Source organism: Rhamphochromis longiceps, linkage group LG4, assembly GCF_057381845.1.
Source record: "Rhamphochromis longiceps isolate RC_006_pf linkage group LG4, R_longiceps_female_GT1.1, whole genome shotgun sequence".
Taxonomy (NCBI): Eukaryota; Metazoa; Chordata; class Actinopteri; order Cichliformes; family Cichlidae; genus Rhamphochromis; species Rhamphochromis longiceps.
In genome coordinates, this window is record NC_140560.1 from 33784865 (window position 1) to 33803061 (window position 18197).

At 40.9% G+C, this 18197-nt stretch overlaps 3 protein-coding genes across 3 annotated transcripts; all 3 read left to right on the plus strand.

Annotated features, from left to right (window-relative positions):
* The first annotated feature begins 1239 nt into the window (after positions 1–1239).
* On the plus strand, positions 1240–3257 carry ccndx (cyclin Dx). The gene is made up of 4 exons (XM_085405296.1): positions 1240–1680; positions 1795–2010; positions 2185–2505; positions 2726–3257. Exons 1-4 carry the CDS (start codon positions 1414–1416, stop codon positions 2873–2875), a joined length of 954 nt encoding a protein of 317 aa, XP_085261422.1. The 5' UTR covers positions 1240–1413; the 3' UTR covers positions 2876–3257.
* A 251-nt stretch (positions 3258–3508) lies between these two features.
* On the plus strand, positions 3509–8593 carry nucb1 (nucleobindin 1). The gene is made up of 13 exons (XM_085404650.1): positions 3509–3624; positions 4805–4928; positions 5027–5134; positions 5273–5405; positions 5713–5816; positions 6032–6217; positions 6314–6404; positions 6517–6575; positions 6801–6893; positions 6980–7069; positions 7963–8133; positions 8225–8342; positions 8431–8593. Exons 2-13 carry the CDS (start codon positions 4809–4811, stop codon positions 8514–8516), a joined length of 1359 nt encoding a protein of 452 aa, XP_085260776.1. The 5' UTR covers positions 3509–3624; positions 4805–4808; the 3' UTR covers positions 8517–8593.
* A 931-nt stretch (positions 8594–9524) lies between these two features.
* Positions 9525–17837, plus strand: LOC146672144 (uncharacterized). The gene is made up of 9 exons (XM_085404652.1): positions 9525–9782; positions 11090–11146; positions 12680–12733; positions 12843–12926; positions 13019–13063; positions 13320–13391; positions 13483–13521; positions 14537–14596; positions 14703–17837. Exons 1-9 carry the CDS (start codon positions 9567–9569, stop codon positions 16941–16943), a joined length of 2868 nt encoding a protein of 955 aa, XP_085260778.1. The 5' UTR covers positions 9525–9566; the 3' UTR covers positions 16944–17837.
* Positions 17838–18197: the final 360 nt, after the last annotated feature.

The window sequence follows — 18197 nt, forward strand, 5'->3', positions numbered from 1 at the left end:
GCCCGGCTCCACTGTCTGTTGCACATACCTCGCCCGGCCCTCCCCGCTGGCCTCGCCGCTCTTTATACAAGAGCAGCAGATTGCCACAGGGAGGGGAGACCGAAGGGGACGCAGGTTGCTTTGACAATGACAATCTGTGACGACAGAGAAGCTCAGAGCCAAAAGTTTGACGAACACATTTATAACTACTTTTGAAATCCCTTCCTCTCCCCTGATAAATGGTGAGAAACGCAAGATGTGTGCAGTATTCAAGGTATTTTAATGTTTCCATCTAAAGAGTGCAAAAGCTTCCAAAAAAGAAATCTGTTTGCAACCCCACTGTCAAATATTATTTTTCTTTATTGATTAATTTGTAATTGTTTCAAAAATTGATTCATTTTTTTGTTTAGTATGTTTGCACGCAGCTGTTATATTGTTTCCTTACAAAAGAATATAGAATCTATCTAGAATTACCAAATATCTTTGTTAAAAAACATTTGTAAAAACAAAGAACCTTTAGGGTATTCTCGCTTGAATGAAATGTGAGATTTTACTCTCATTTTATCTATCTTTAATTTTTAATCACTTAATCACAGTTCTCCAAATGCATCCTGGGACATAAGCAACATTTTAGGATTGCAAACCTGCAAACCACCGACTCAAATCATTATACGACACAAAAATCCCTGAAACTGCACAGACAGAAATAATGGGACTGTTTGGGAAACTAAAAAAATATCAGAACTTCAGGATCTTTCTCTGACAGCAGGACAAGACTGAACATCAGCGTTTAACATCTCTCCTCCCGTGCTCACGTTGTAAACAAACACCCTCATCCTTTTGTCATCCATGCCCATTGTCACAGTCTGGAGGTGCTTCGCTCTCTCTCTCTCTGTCTCTCTCTGTCTCTCTCTGTCTCTCTCTCACCCCTCGTTGCCTTTTCTTTTCGTCCTTCTCTTTTTTCACTGTCGGTGACAAGCTGTTGCTCTGTCCCTGCGGGCCACACCCTCTCTTGTCTGTTCCTCTTTTCCCCTCCCCTGCCTCCCTCTCTCCCCTTGCTCTCCTTCTTTCTCCCTCTCCCCACCTGTTGAGGCAATTGTTGCACAGATCGCATTGTTTGTTAACTTATTATTTTATGTCGCTCATGAGGGTCTCTGCCCCTTCCTATGGCATTTCCCACCCCTCTGGACCACTCCCCCTCTCTTCCCGACTGCTGGGTATAAAACTTTGAGCTTCTGGTGAGGGGGGATATTCAGCAGGGCCACCTCAGGAAGACTGATTTCAGCAAAAACCAAGAAGGCTCTACAGTGATTTACCAACTTCCATTTACCTGCAAACTATTCAGCTTCCTCGTGTGGCAGAAGGACGTTGGTTTTTCTTTTAATTCCCTCCTGGACATAAACAAGTTCATATTTTAGCCAGCAGGCTGTGCAGATGGACAGAGACATGTCTGTGTCTCTGTGGTGTGAGGAAGTGGAGGATGACCAGACTCAAGATCAGAGCCAGAGGGAGGCACAAGCCCAGGGCCACAACAGTGGCTCGCCTCAGCTGCGAGCCGCCTGGGACCCAACAGTGTCGGGGCATCGAGTGATCCAGAGGCTGCTTCACGTGGAGGAGAGATACATGCCCTCCATGCTCTACATCACCCTCATCCACAGGGATCCGGAGCGCAGGGAGGAGCTTGCCAAATGGGCCCTGGAGGTATTCAGTTCTCTCATGCTCCAGTTTTTCGATTTGCCTCAAAGTGCTGGGTGAGTTATGTCATCGGGACAGCTGTGATCCTGACATCTTTCATCCTTTTTCCCTCCTCTCCAGGTGTGCTGTGAGTGTGGTTGTGATGAGACAGTCTTCCCCCTGTCTGTCTCTCTGATGGACAGGTTCCTGTCTGCGTCTCTGTCTGTACCGGTCTCATTGTACTGCCTAGCTGCTGGCTGCATGCTTATAGCCTCGAAGCTCACAGAGTGTGACAGCGTGACCGCTGACACCCTGTGTGCGGCAGCTGAATACAGCTTCCTGCCATCGAACCTGTTGGTGAGTTTATCTCATACTCCGAATAACCTAATCCCATTTGGGAGTCTTTCCCAGCTGTGGCCCTCTAATACCTAACAGTGATTTGTCTCCACTGGATGCCAAAGTCTTTCAAATGTAGCCCATAAAGTTGGGCTTCAGCTAAAATTTTCCTGTTTTCATGCTCCCTTCCATTAGGAAATGGAGCGTGTTATCCTCGCCACCCTCCGATGGGACACAGCAGCAGTGACTCCGCAGGATTTTCTCCCACATTTTCTCGCCTGTGTAGAGGAGAGAGGAGACAGTGGTGAATCTGCAGAGGAGCAGCTTTCCACCCTGCGGCGGCACAGCGACACGCTGGCCGCCATGTGTGTCTGCGACTCCCGGTTTCTGGGAGCCCCGCCATCGCTTGTTGCTGCAGCATCACTGAACTGTGCCCTACGAGGTCTGGGCAACAAGGGCCTCACTCAGCTGGCCCTTATGAGTGAAGCATTGGCTGAACTGTGCCAGACCGACCTGGTGAGAATGCCTGTTTTGTTTGCAAGTAGACTCAATTATTAGATTAGATTTGATTTAAATGAGGTTTTCAGTTGGAATTTTAATTTTGCAAAGGGACAGAATCAACAAGAAGCATTTTCTTTTGTTTTGAAGGGCCTCCTTGTTTCAAAGCTTTGTCAAATGCAGTGAAATACACATATCTTACACAAAAGACTTCATTTTTCTCTTTCTTGCTTTCCAGGCTGTCCTGCAGTGCTACAGTGAGATGATTGAATATGCCCTCCACCAGCGTCTGAGAAGTGGGCTTCAGCAGGGCCCCACAGAAAAAGACGAGGAGGTGGAGAACGAAAGGCCTGGAACACCAACTGACATGAGAGAGATTGACTTGTGAACACTGAATGAAGTATTGCATTGAAAGTGTCAACCAATCAAAACCCTTTAAGCTCATCAGTCAAACTGATATAAATTCAATATGACCTCAGAATGCTCTGACATTTTTTCCTCATATAATTTAGCTATTTTTGTGTGTGGTTGTTAATTTATTTTTGTTAATTTATTTGTGGAAAGGCGTTTTTTCCACGTGCCATATTTAATACTTCTATCAATTTTATATTAGGCCTAGATTTTTTTAAAGAATCATATTTATACCTTTTATTTATTATTCATGCGCAATTGTTGATTCATTTTATGTTAATTTATTTCAATTTACCATAACTTTGTATTTTTGTCCTGAGTTCAATACACAGAAAATCTATTTTTAAAGCTATTAAAAATGTTTGTACATATTTTGTGTCTATTTTTTTTACCTAATATCCGTTGATGCCTTCATGTGCAAAGCCACGCGCCTCCAAAAGCAATCTCTTATATTTGATGTTATCTCACTAAAGGGGGATTTTGTCTCATTAATTATGTGGCACATTTATCACGGTGAGCTTGCATTATGTTCACTATAATACAAAATTGTGATCACAATTCCAAAGCTCCTTACCCGTAAAAAAAAAAAGGATGTGTATGATATTTCCGACGTTACCTGAAGGGAGCACACAGGAGGAGATCCGCATTCCCATGACGTCAGTTTTATCCGACGCAAATACAGCTCGTGCTTGAAGCATTGGGTCAGATATCCAAAACAAACTTGCGGTAAGATACTGCCTATGTAAGGATGTTTTTCAGTGTTATGACAAGTTTTATGTGTCAGTTTAACGCCGACCAAGAGTGTACGAGAAATTAAGAGAAAACTGTGTCGTAGAAAGAAATGTGCTATGCGTTTCTTGCTTACATGTTCGGCGATGTGAAAACACGGAGCTCTAACATCATCTGTAAAATCAATTAATAACGAAAGAGGCCTGAAATAAGCCATAAGCGAATCATTAATTTAGGTTTGTGTTGGGTTTACAGTGACAGGGGTTCGCTGTTAACGAATAGATTATTTTTGGGGGGCTAAATCGTCATCACTCCGTATCCATTTTCCGCATCCGTAGTGTTCTTACTTAAGCTAGTTAGCTTCCTAGCAATAGCTAAACAATACCATTAATTAACAAATGCCTTATTAATAAATAATAATATAGATGGTATCATTACAAATGGCACATGAAATCTCATCTCAGAATGCCGGTATAGCTCCTATTTGTAACACTTCTTCCCTCTTGGATTACATCTATTGCGTTAATTCCTATCAAAATGTCATATTACTGTTTTTTATATATCCAAGGATACATCGAAATCTACGAAGAACTACAGTTTTAGACTTTGTATAGATCCTTGCAGTCGTCTGGTGAATTCGGCATTCATCGGTCATCAACTAATCACATTAAAACCTAAAAGTGACTAGCTCACTTTCCTGCTGTAACCACTGCGTATAATTTGTTGACTGAGATTAAGGTTGTATAGGAGTTAAATTATATAGTATTGGGGAAAAAAATAGAAAAAAGATGATAAACTATGTCCAGAGCACTACCTGAGGTTTGTTATTGGTGAAGATCATTCAGATTCTCACACTTCCTAAACTACAACTACAGATACCAGAAGACACACCACTCCTGGAAATCTACATAATGTATACACCAAGTATTATGAAGTAAATGTAATGTAATCAAAACAATAGGAAACATGACCTATTTGCACATGAGTATCCTTACAGGGTCTTTTGTTTGAAAATGTCATAATTGAGTTGTGTGTTGTGAGATTTTAGGGGAAGGAGGTTCTCTGTGAGTTAAATGCATCATACAGATTTTTTTAATGTACCAAGTTACATATAAATGTAGGTATGTAGGAGAACTGACACTGGAAGATATTTTTGTTATTGATATTCATATTAAAGGAGGATGAAGTGGATATCTGGCTGGCTCCTGCTGCTGTCCATCTCTGTCGAGGTCTGGTCAGTGCCTATAGATCGCAATGCAGCCCAGCAGGTCCCTAAAGAGGAAGTGCAGGAAGAGAACATGGTAATGGCTCATTATTCTGTCATTTGTTTTTTCTTCTACCTCGTGACCTGTTTTTATGACCAGAGACTTGTTGTGGTTAACATTTCCTTACAAAATAGGACACTGGCCTGTACTACGACCGGTACCTCAGAGAGGTGATTGAGGTTTTAGAGACAGACCCGCACTTCAGAGAGAAACTGCAGACAGCAAACACAGAGGACATTAAGGTTGGTTTCCACCTCTGCCTCTGTTTCACGTTCTTCCTTCTCAGTCGGTAGGCTTCCCTGTGTACTGTTTACATTCTAGCAGCTGGCATTGTGTCCAAACTGTTTAAACTCACCTGGATTTCTCATGTTTGCCATCAGAACGGGCGTCTCAGTAAAGAGCTGGACCTGGTCAGTCATCATGTCAGAACTCGCTTGGATGAGCTGAAGCGTCAGGAGGTTTCTCGTCTCAGGATGCTGCTAAAGGCCAAACTGGACAGCACCAACACACAGAGTGAGTGGGATTCCTTTGATCCACATCACTGAAAAGTTTGCAGTTAACTGTATACTAAAGTTCTTATTAGATTTAATAATCTTTTTTAAAAAATGAAAAAGATTTTTAACACCTTCACAGAAATTTGTGAACCATTGACTTTTCTTATCTTAACTGATTATGGAAATTTTGTATGTCAGTCCATTTTTATCAGTCTGTTATTTACAAAAGAAAATCTCTGTACAAATCTGTGTATTTATTCAGTAATATATATAGAACCAAATGGTAGTCCAGTATGTGATTGGTTATTCACATATGATCCATACAGGTCTTCAGATGGACCATGCCTCCCTTCTGAAGCAGTTTGAACATCTGGATCCGCACAATCAAAACACCTTTGAGGCCAAAGATCTCGAGCTTCTAATCTCAACGGTAAGTTGCTGCAGCGATAAATGAAGAAGAATTTTAGGAGTTTTTAAAGAAATTTTTGTCCATTTGTTTCACAGAGTGTGACAGATCTCGAGAATCATAACAACACTGATCAGACTGTCTATTTTGTGCTATACCTCACTTATTTTTAAAAAAAATATTATTAACAGCAATAGTAGCAGCAATAATATCTTTTATCTCTCTGGCTTTTCATCTAGGCCACTAAGGACCTGGAGAACTACGACGCAGAGAGACACGAGGAGTTCAAGCGCTACGAGATGCTGAAGGAGCATGAGAGGCGGGAGTACCTGAAGAGCCTTGATCAGGAGAAGAGAGAAAAGGAGGAGAAGAGAATGCAGGAGCTGAAGGAGAAACACCGCCAGCATCCTAAAGTTAACGCTCCGGTGGGCGACTGATACATCCGTGTTCGTTTTTATCAGAAACCATTAGAAATGACTCAGGTTTTCAGTCTGTTTTTAAAAAATATTTTTCCCACTCAGGGTAGCGTTGATCAGCTGCGGGAAGTTTGGGAGGAGACAGATGGACTGGATCCTCAGGAGTTCAATCCCAAGACCTTTTTTAAACTGCATGGTGGGTGACAGCAACTCGCTTTAAGCCATTCTCTTTTTTTCATGTTAATGGGTTATATGTTTTTTTAAAAACAAAGAAAGAAGGGTTCTCATTTATTCTCTGTTTCATTTAGATACAAATGAAGACGGTGTTTTGGATGAGCAGGAACTGGAGGCTCTCTTTACAAAGGAGGTGTACAATCCTGCTTACATCCACATCATGACTGCTTCAATTAAACTTTGATTTAGATTTAGTTTTATCCTGAGACTGCTTAAAATCCTGGTTTGATTTCTATTTCCTTCAAAATGCAGCTCTTCTCTGTGTTCCTAAGCTCCTGCAGGCTTTTTTACAAGCTGACAGCAGACATATGCACAGCATCAGAGTAGCGGCTAACATCTGTTTATTTCCCTCCTCCAGCTGGAGAAGGTCTACGACCCAAAGAATGAGGAAGATGATATGATGGAGATGGAGGAAGAAAGGCTGAGGATGAGGGAGCATGTCATGAAAAATGTAAATTGTTAATTATTTATCTCACCATTTCCCACCTTTACTGGGTTTTTCTTTAACTGACGCAGCCAACCTTCCTGTGTTAAAAGGTGGATGCAAACAAAGACCGGCTCGTCAGCCTGGAGGAATTCCTCAAGTCCACAGAGAAGAAAGAGTTCAGTAATCCCAAAGAGTGGGAGGTAAGGAGCTCAGAGGTGGCCTGAAGGTTGGGGAAGTGGGTGGATGCTTTGCACTGGGTGTGTGGTTCAAGTTCCCAGGATGAGCCTGGAAAGCGTGGGTGCTGAAGTTGAACAGTTAATGAGTCTCTCACAAGTTGACCCAATGAAAACTCTTTGATGTACTTTTTATTTTTTAATTCCTGTTTACCAATGGACATTTGGAAAATCAGACTGGGTGTGACAGTGGTGTTCTTTTCAATAATGAGATAATGCATGCATAATGCTTTAACTAATTTCATCGATTGGGGATCAGATAACTATAAGAGGGTGGAGTATCCACTGCAGGTTAGGGCAGAGTTTTTGGATGAATTGGAATTCTCAGAGTCTTTTTCACCAGTGTTTTCACAGTGCGGAGCAGGAGATTGAGATACAGATTGGTGCAGCATTTGTTGTGATGCAGACGCTGTATTAGTCCGATATGGTGAAGAGAAAGCTGAGCATGAAAGCAAAACTGTTGGATCTCCAGTCGATCTACATTCCTATCCTCACCTATGGCTCCAAGGTAGTGACTAAAAAATAAGCTAAAGGTTAAAAGCATTACAAGTAAGCTTATGCATAGGGTGGGAATCTTGGCCATTTGGGAGGCAACTCCTTCGTGGCTAAAGGAGCCTGTTGAGGTGCTTGAGGCATCTAAACAGGATGCCTCCTGTGAGGCTCATAAGTGAGGTGCTGGTGTTGGACATGTGCTACCAGTAGGAGGCTCTGCGGCAGACACAGAACATGATGGAGAAGTTATAGGCCCCAGCTGGTTTGGAAACATCTCGATGTCCCTCCCCGGGAAGAGGGAGGGACGTGTTTTCTTTTTTAAATGGATGGATGTGTGCGTTACCTGCATCCCGCTGTTGTCGCTGCAGACTCTGGAAAACAAGCCAGTGTATACAGAGGAAGAGCTCCAGCGATTTGAGGCTGAACTCAGGGACAAGGAGGAAGAGCTGAAGAGGAGGGCTGAGACTCTGCTTCAGGAGCAGGAGCTGCTGAGGGAGAGAGGCAAAGCCTTGGAGGCCCAGAGGAGAGAGTACCAGCAGGTAACAATCCTACCCTGGCGGTCACTTTCTTACATCATCTGAAACTTAAAAAATAGTTAATTGTTTCTTTTTTTCTTTTTTTAAATGGCAGGCTGTATTAGAAATGTCTCAGCGACAGAAAGAACAGCAGGCAGTGGATGGGCAGCCTCCTGTGGGTCCTAATGGAGAACTACAGTTTCAGCCACAGACACAGAAACCTGAAGATAAAGGTAAACTGACTGTGACATATCCAGCATTGTTGTTACATTCTTTGGCTTGTGTTTTAATTCATTAATTTTTTTCATATTTCTCCCACAGAGGCAAAAGCTCCAGCTGAGCCCGAAGCTGAAGCCCAAAATAATCTGCCTGCAGAACCCCCACAGAATCTGCCTTTGCACACCTAATGTGCTCAGGCAGCTTACACACACACACACACACACACACACACACACACACACACACACACACACACACCTAAACATACGCACATTTGGTTTGATTTACCCTGACACAGATATCCAGATGGGTTCTGCAAAATGCATTATGTGATCTGTGTGCATAGGTTCAGACAGACCGGCTTGTTTCTTGTGACATACTGAGTGTACTGAGTGTTAATGTCTGTGGTCTACATTAGATTAAAGATATCAAAGCACACGGTATTAGTACATGTATTCTCAGAAATCTTCAGTTTCAGTGAAGCTGTCAATCCTGCAGAATTGCATGTGTAAAATCACAAACGTTGCCGAATAAAATCTTAATTTAAAAGTATTTTAGGGAGCACTGTGTGGGGTTTTTTTGCAACACTAAATCGCACAGCTTCAGACATGATCGATTGTCATTATTTTTATGTGGGTGCTGAAGTTGAACAGTTAATGAGTCTCTCACGAGACGGAAGATTTTCAAAGTTTGTTATTTATATAACAAAATTTGCAACTATACATGCCAAGGTCAAGAATTTCCAGAGAGTAATGCAACACTTCGCTTTGTGGATAAGGAGGAAAACAACAGAAATATTCGCTTGTTTCTGAAATTCAGTTTTTCTCAGAAAGATCTGAACAAGATCTTTTTGTGTGAGCTATTTATTAATGTCAAATATGCAAGGACAGTTTAACGAAGAAACAGTCAGCAGGTATTTTACACTCTTGAACTATTGTGGAAAGAGATTAACAGTAAGTAAAAAGAGCCCGTGCTTAGATAAACTGGTCCAGTTTTTTGGGAGGTGCTGCAGGAACCACATTCTTTGGTAGAAGTGTAAATTAATAAAAAAAAAAAACTATAATAATCCGACTACTGAGGTTTTTTTTCAACATTTCCAGGTTTTATATTTTGTTATTATAAAGCCCCATAAAATAAAATATATTCAAATATATATATAAAAATAAATATCCATTCACACTTCCGGTGCAGGGGGAAGCGCTTCCTGGTAGCTGAAACCCGTAATGAATACGTGAATCATGCCTCGCAAAAACGAGCTTTCGGAAGCTTTACGATCGCAAATTGTTGATCTGCACAAAGCTGGAAAAGGTTATAAAATAATCGCACGCACTTTGGATATTCATCGCAACACAGTTAGGGACATTGTGCTTAAATGGAAGCGATTCAGTACTGTGGCTACTCTGCCGAGAAGTGGGCGCCCTAGAAAGACGTCTGCAAAGACAAAGATCAGCGAGGTAACCCTTAATTACTCTGCAAACAGCAAATCAAGCAGCCGTGTGTACAAAACTAGACGCCTGCAGCATCCAGACGAGCTTCTTAGCTCTGAACCCTGATGAAAACAAATGTGGAAGTTATTATTTAGCGGCCCGTGGCCACATTGGAGCATCAGCGGTCATGCCAAAGCGCATCAGTTGGATTTCAGACTAGACTAGGCTTGTTTTTCTTTAGAAGGTGTTTTAAACCATTTGTGGATAATATCTCTCACTGTGGTTCGCTGATGTCCCAAAACCTAAGAAATGGCTTTGTAATCCTTTCCAGGTCGGTGGATGTCAGACAGGTTCTATTCAAGTGATTTCTGTAATTAAATAATAGGAGTGTGGCTACTGAAATTGAACTCGGCTTTCCAAAAAATGTCGATTAATCACAGTTAAGTCATCATTTAACAAGGGAGGAAATTACTTTTTCACATAGGGTCAGGTAGGTTTGGATAGATTATTCCCTTAATAAATTTTAAAACGTATTTAAAAAGTTGGATTTTTTATTTACGCAGGTTAAATTTGTCTAATATTAAAATTACTTTGATGATATGAAACATGTAAGTGTAATAAATCAGGAAGCAGAAAACGAAAAACTTTTTCATGGTACCATATACTGGTCCAGCTCACAGTATGAGAGCATGTGATCATACATGAGACACAGATCAAGTGACCCCCCCCCCCCAACACACACACACACACACACACACACACACACACACACACACACACACACACACACACACACACACACACCTTGCATTACTAAACATTCTCCATTAATAAAAGCATTTTTGTCATTTTCATATTTACATTTTCTAACCGCTAAAATGTCTTTTTAGAGATTGTGAATATATAATATACTAATCTGAATGTCGTTTCAGTTTATTTCTTGAAATGAAATTTGCTACAAATTTTTAATTATTTAATTTTGGCAATTCATTTCCTGCAATTTACCCCAAAGATTCGCACAATGTTGTTTGAGTAACTCTTGTGAAATGCACTCAAAGAAGTAATGAGATGAACAGGATATAACATGGGTGACATCCCACCAGTGAATACTTGCCCCACCTACCTATTCCAGTCCACACCAATAAGAGCATGTTGCTTTTCCACTCCCCAAAAATCCAGAATTTAATTTTTATTTGTATAAAATTATTTTGGTAATGGGTTCACTTAAAGAAATGTTAATCACTCTACTGAAATCCATGACAGTTTGATCTCTGAGGTGTAGCCGCAGATTAATGTTTACCATATGACTTGATGCATCTTTTCCTGTCTCTTAGGTTGGTAATGGCTCTAGTGAGCCAAAAGACAGAGGAGAAGATTTGCATCACAAAAAGGTAAATTTTATTAATTCAAGAGTTGATGAACTTTAGAAGGAAAAATAGAAAGACGAAATGTGCGAAGGCTCTCCATCATGTCTGGGGAAAACTAAGAATAGAAAAACATATCTGATCTAAATTTGGCTCCAGTCTCACTCAGACTGGTGCAGTCCAACTGGTCTGCCTTTCAGACTAATACTACTAGGAGTGGAACGAAAATCTCCAGCCAAATTTAAAATTTCAACTTTTTATATATGCACACACTGCATAAGAAAAATAAAGCCTTTCCAGAAAACTGCAATACCTTAAATGGCCACTTATGGTTGGCTTAAAAACTGAGCAATACATATAGACTATTTATGAAGGATGGACTTAGCCACATAACCATGGCGATATCGTGTGTGGGTAACTTTGTAGCCTCATTATTGGTATTTTGGGTACAGAAATGTTGTTTTTTTCAGTGCCAGACCACATGTTTACTTCTAAAGTTAGACATTTTAAGATGACACTCTGTGGGTTTTAACACATTTTTGAAGCCAGTTTCAAGTGACCACTTGAGGAACTGCAGTTTTTGGCACTTCTGTGTTTGGTTTTGATTTTTAGCCCTGCAGATTGCCACTTGGTTCATCTCCATGGAACCCCATGCTCTCCATTATTAGTTTTCTATTCACAACAACTGTACTGGTGATCTGTGGTTTACTGCTCTTTGTAATCTGAATTCAACCACTTAATTCAACCAGATGTGAGCAGATGTTTTATGAGTTGTCCAGGCTGATCTCCATCGTCTACACTGACAGTTAGACTTGTAGTCAAGACCGCCTAAAACAAGACCGAGACAATACCAAGACCAGAGGGTATCGAGACCAAGACAGACCGAGTAAAGACCAAGAGAAAGTCGAGACGAGACTGGACTTCTCTTTGTAAGCTCCTTTGACTACAATGACCTGGATGACTGAGAACCTTCACAGAGCGTAGCTGAGCCACTGTGTGAGAGCTGAGGAGCGGGTCTCACTCAAGGGGAGTCGACTCTTCTGATTCACTACAAAGCACTCTCTAAGCACGGCTCTTAGAGCTGATGCTTTTGCAGATGACACATTATCAAACGCTACGTTGTGTGTCATGGATACTGTTGACTCCAAATCTCCCGATCTGAGACAGCAAGACCGAGACAGCAAGGCCAAAATGGGACCGAGACCAAGACAAGACCATGACCACGTAAAAGTGGTCTCGAGACCAAGACCGGTCTTGAGACATCCAACTCTACTGACAATATACTGTTTATGCTGTCTTTATACTAGACAGTAAATGTAAAATTTACAGTGACTTCTGATTTAAAATAATGAGGACTTACATGTAAGCTTTAAATTTAAATGAACTTCTTTAAAGTTTATAATATAATGGTATTAATTTTAGTGCTTGACTGAGGTTTTAGTTATTTATTTTGGAGTCATGTATCTCTCGGCATATGTCGTGTAAAAGTGTGCTTGACTGTGAGGATGCTTGGGTCTTTTTCTTCTGGCTCACATCTATATTCTGTCTCTTTCTCTATAGCAGCGAGGAAAGGCTACTGCTGTTTCATCTAAAGATGAGACTACAGAACAAGACGTTAGTGCTTATGTATTTGTTAAAATTGTTTAAATGATTGTTTAAAATATCTGATTTTTAAAGTAATCTAATAAAACCTATCATTCTATATATTTCTCTTTAAATCCAGAGAGACTTTAGCACCACCCACAAGGATGGAAAGATCATACATTCCGACTCATCTCGTACTCAAGCAGCAGATGAAGAGAATATGGTGTGTTAGCTACTGTATATATATATTTATAAATGATATACAATAAATTATCACATGAAGATGTTTGTAGCTCATCACTTCCTGTCTCCTAGGCTGGACCGTCAGATATCAGAGGAGGAAGTTCAGCCCATAAAATGGTAAAGCATCTTCAGTTTGAGCATTGTTTGGAAAGACAAGAACCCCTCATTCTGTTTACCTTTTAAAATCCAGAGACGATTAGTCGACATAGAAAACTGAAAAATACCATCTCAATATTATTAACATGCCTGATCTAAATTTGGCCACATTTACATTCAAATTGACCTCTCCAGTCCTTTTAGGGAGGAACCAAAAATAGCAGACAGCATGGTTTCAAGTGCAGGTCCTCATTCTGTTTTCCTGTTAAATTTTTAGAGCGATAACATCATCTGCAGTGATGGAAACACAGATTCTTACTCATCTGATGAAGATGAAGAAGACCCTATTGTATGTGAAGTAACAATAAGTGAAAATGATTTTAAGGATATCAAAATTATGACATCAAGATGTTCATCAGCCATCCTTTTCTGACTTGCAGGCCAGTCATCTGTCACCTGGAGATCCGGACCATGAAATGGTAAATATGCACATGCAGTAAGAAGTGCAATAATTACTTAGTTAAAACTAAAGCAAACCATCCAAATAATGAATTTAAAGAAGGAACCCACACCACAAACGCAATCAAGACGCCCAACTTAGGCTACGTTCACACTGCAGACGAAAGCGCATCAAATCCGACTTATTTGACCCTATGCGACCCATATCCGATCATGGTATGACAGTGTGAACGGCACAAATCTGATATTTTCAAATCCGATCTGGGTCACTTTCGTATGTGGACTGAATCCGATACATATCTGATGTTTTAGAAAGCGACTGCTGTTTGAATGGTCATGTCGCATTAAATCCGTCTTTTACGTCACTGACACAAGACAGACGCCAATTTTCAGCTCCGGAGAAGACATCGCAAACGCTTCCTGGCCATCCAGTGAAACTGTTGGGAAGACAACGTTGGAGAAATGTGAACATTTTATTTGTACTGTATAATCTGCAGATTCTGTCCGAAATCTGCAACTATCGTTTAAAGCATCCCAAAAAACCAGTCTGTGATGAAGGAGTAAACATATCCAGGAAACCAAATTTGACCAAATTTGATTTAAGTTTGAAGTTGTGAATTATTAGGCGCACGGGTACTTCAAGGATACTAACACAGGCAGCTGTAACCACTAAGTTCCTACTAGACTTCACCTCTTGAACCTCAGCCATTTAGGATACATCCTAAGCAAACATTGGTAACTTCTCTGTTACAATATTATATAGTTTTAGCAGTGCTGTTGGCGTTAATCTCGTTAAAATGATGTTAATGTCATGTTAGTGAGTTAGTGCAGATCACCCTGTGTGTGGGGCTGCACAGTGCACAGATTTTGGATAAACTTTTAATCAATTATTTAATTAATGCTTGATACACTGAATTATTTTGGAGACTGTATGTGTAGGTGAAGAGGAGCTTAAATGTGAGCATGACAGCAGGGTTTTCTCGTGCACCGGAACTTAATATACCTGCTTATATCTCTTTCTCTTTTATGTTGTAGCACCAAGGAACGACCAACTCTGCTTCATCTGATGATGAAACTACAGAAGAAGATCCAACAGTTAGTATTTTTCATTTGTTATTTTTTTACATATGGAAATGATGACATTTTGGTTCATTTCTACTACATTTAGCTTTTAAAGCATATTTCTGGCCTGTGTTACTAGGAGCAGTTTTTCTGTGAAGAGAAGAAGATATATGCTGGTTCCTCAGTCACAATGGGAGCCCTCCTCCTGCTCCTCCTGGCGTTCATTGTGAAGCACGGCTTGTCAAAAGCAGCATCCAGAGATCTCCTGCACCTCCTAAACTTGGTGGTACCCGGATGTGTTCCAAAGTCGCTTCGCTTTTTAAAAAAGCATTCGACTGATTACAATGGAAAGACTGAGATTCACTTTTATTGCCCCAGGTGTACAAACTACCTTGGTGTGGATCCCGGTAATGAGTGTAGTGTGTGCCAGCAGAGCTTGAGCAGAAAATATCTGATCTTGAAGGCTTACTACTTCCTTGTAATGCCGCTCGAAATTCAGCTAAGAAACCTCCTTGCACGCGTCCACTCAAAGCTTGGGAAGCATTTCACGAGGGATGATTCCTTTTCTGATGTCCACACTGGAAACGAATACAAGAGTGAAAGACAAGACGGCAGTATTACACTCACCTTCAACTGCGATGGCTCGCCCGTGTTCAGCTCCTCAAAATACTCCATCTGGCCCATCCTGTGTACCATCAATGAACTACCGTATGTGGAACGGTGCAAAAACGTTCTGTTGCACACTTTATGGTTTGGCAAAGGAAAACCACAAGTTCAGAGTTTTTTGACTCCGTTCATTAACGAGCTTCAGAAACTGTCTGTTGCAGGGTTCTGTTGGAAAGATGAGATCGGCTCGGAGCATCACACCACGGTAACAGTTAAAATATGCACATGTGATGCGATAGCAAGAGCAATGGTGCAGAACTTTGAGCCGTTCAACAAAGAATTTGGTTGTGGTTTTTGCTACCACAAAGGTGAGATGGTTATAAAGGGCAGGGGTTTTACCAGAGTTTACCCGATACAGATGGACGGCTGTGATCTGAGACACATGCCTGAAACAGTCCAACTTGCTGAGTTAGTGATGGGAAATAGTTATGACCAGAGTCAAATGGGGGTTAAAGGTCCAAGTCTCCTGTTTCTTTTGCCGTCATTTGACATTATCAAAGGCTTTGTTCCAGATTACATGCACTGTTTTTGTCTGGGCGTTGTCCGTCAGTTCGTCAATCTGTGGTTCGACCCGCTTTATGCCAGCAAGGACTTCCATTTGACAGATGAGCATTTAAACGACCTGGACAGAGCCTTGTGTGAGATCCAGCCACCAAATGAAATCAGCCGAAGTCCCAGGAGCCTCAGTGAGAGGATGCATTGGACAGCTTGTGAGTGGAGAGCATTTGCTCTCCTCTATTCTCCTGTAATACTGAGGAATGTTTTGCCAGCAGTGTACTACAAGCACTGGATGCTTCTTCCTTGTGCCCTTCACGTCCTCCTCTCCCACTTTGCCACTCAGGATGAGCTCAACTGTGCAGAGTTGTGTCTGGTTCAGTTTGTAGCACAGATACCGTCTCTCTATGGACTCGAGCATTGTTCGTACGACTGCCATGTGTTGACGCATCTTACAGAAGGTGTCCGGAACTGGGGGCTTTTGTGGGCCAATTCAGTCTTTGTTTTTCAAGACATGAACAGCAGACTGTTGCAGATGTACTCTGGTACGCAGTCAATTTCATTACAGATTTTCAAGAATTTCTTTTCATATGAGAAAATAATAAGACAAGGAAGTGCTACCCTTCAGGACGCCAGCACAGAAATCAAAGACTTCTTCTGTTCCATGGCAAGTTGTGATCGTTTTACAAAGTCATTAAATTACATTGGAGAAGAGTTAGTGACTCTGGGAAGTGGCTCTCAGAGAGTTTTGACACCAAGAGAAATTGCAGCGTTGCAGAAGAATGAAACACTTTCGTGGTGCCAGCCACATCGTGACAGTGTAACTGAATATAAGCGTTGTGTTTATAAGAACATGCTGGTTACTAGTTTGGAGTGCAGTGGCACATTAAAAAGAAACAATTCAGTAATAGAAACAAGCAGTTGCTTTGCTGTGGTGGAGTCCTTGGTCGTTGTACCGAAACCCTGCAGCTGTGAAGGAAGGCCCGACTGCTCGTGCAGAGAACTGGTCTTTTTCTGCAAGCAGCTGCAGCGACTAACCAGACAGCCAACTATCCAGGACACACAGATCAACACAAACATCGCCAAATTCCTTGTAAAAGTGAGGAACTCAAATGAACTGTGTGCAATAACATGCCAGGACATTGTTTCCAAATGTTTCATGATTAACCACGTGGGTCAGTTATATGTCATGAGAATGCCTGTGTTTGAGACACATTAAAGTCTGTCATTTATGATTCATGTCAGACCTCTCTGAGCTTGGGTGCTCAGAGAGGTCTGAGTGCACCTGTACATATGTTTGGTATGTAGCAGAAACTACCAGTGAAGGTCCTTCAATTTCATGTTTGTTTTATTCAACATCAAATTGTTAATATCAGCTTTGATTAAAAACTTGAATCTTTGAAAAATTGCCTTAAGTTTCAGAACATCTTTGTTTGTTTCTCTCATTTAGCTGTAATGACAGACACACACATGCTTTATGGATTCCATAAGTCTTTAAAATCACCATCATTATCGTTGTCATTAGATGGATCTGCACTGGTCCATGGGGACTTGGGGCTGTTTCCCCATGGACTAATGTAGAATGTGACTTCTTTCTACAATCACAGGAGTCACCCCCCTGGAACCCCTAAAGAAATCATATTTTGGAGAGTTCAGAATATCAGAGTACAACCCATGTAAAAAAGTTGTAGATTGATCTCAACAGAGCCATTCACTGAGAGAGTTTGAGAATCAAGGTGTACCAAAGCTGTTCGGGCAAATCTGTAGCTGAATTAAAATAATTCTGCAAAGAAAAGTGGGCCAGAATTCCTCCACAACAAAGTGACAGACTCATTGCCAGTTATCACAAACACTTTATTGCAGGTCTTTAAAGTTGGCAAAACCAGATATTAGCTTTGGGGGGTAATTACTGTGTCACACAGGGCCAGGCAGGTTTAGATAGCTTTTTTACCTTGTCTGACATATTGTGTTTGTCTTGTGACTAAGATGAATGTCACATGTATGACCAGTTGAGTCATTCCACAGGCTGTTTTTTCACTGTGTAGCACGTTTGTATCCTGTGTATAACACACTGTGGTTTCTCCCTGTTTACATATGCTTTTCATGAACCCAGCCTCCCCCTCCTGAAAATGATCATTATCTGATAGAAGCAAAGTATTAAGGATTAAAACAAAGTCATATCCCACTGCTGTTTTCACTTTTCATCTCATTTATTATAGAAAAAAATGTATGGGGTTCCATGAAAAACCTGACTTTTTTTTTTCTTGATTCCTTTAAATGACATGAGCAGAGACTACAGGTCAATAATTAAATTACTGGCCTGTCTTGGTTAATCTTTGCCAGTCAAGAAGAAAGGTCAAAGAGACTGTAATAATAATAGTTTTTACTTTGTTGTTTTTAACACATTATTACGTTATTATAAAGCCTTCCCCTCCAAAAAAAAACAAAACATTTTTTGCCTTTTTTTAGTTTT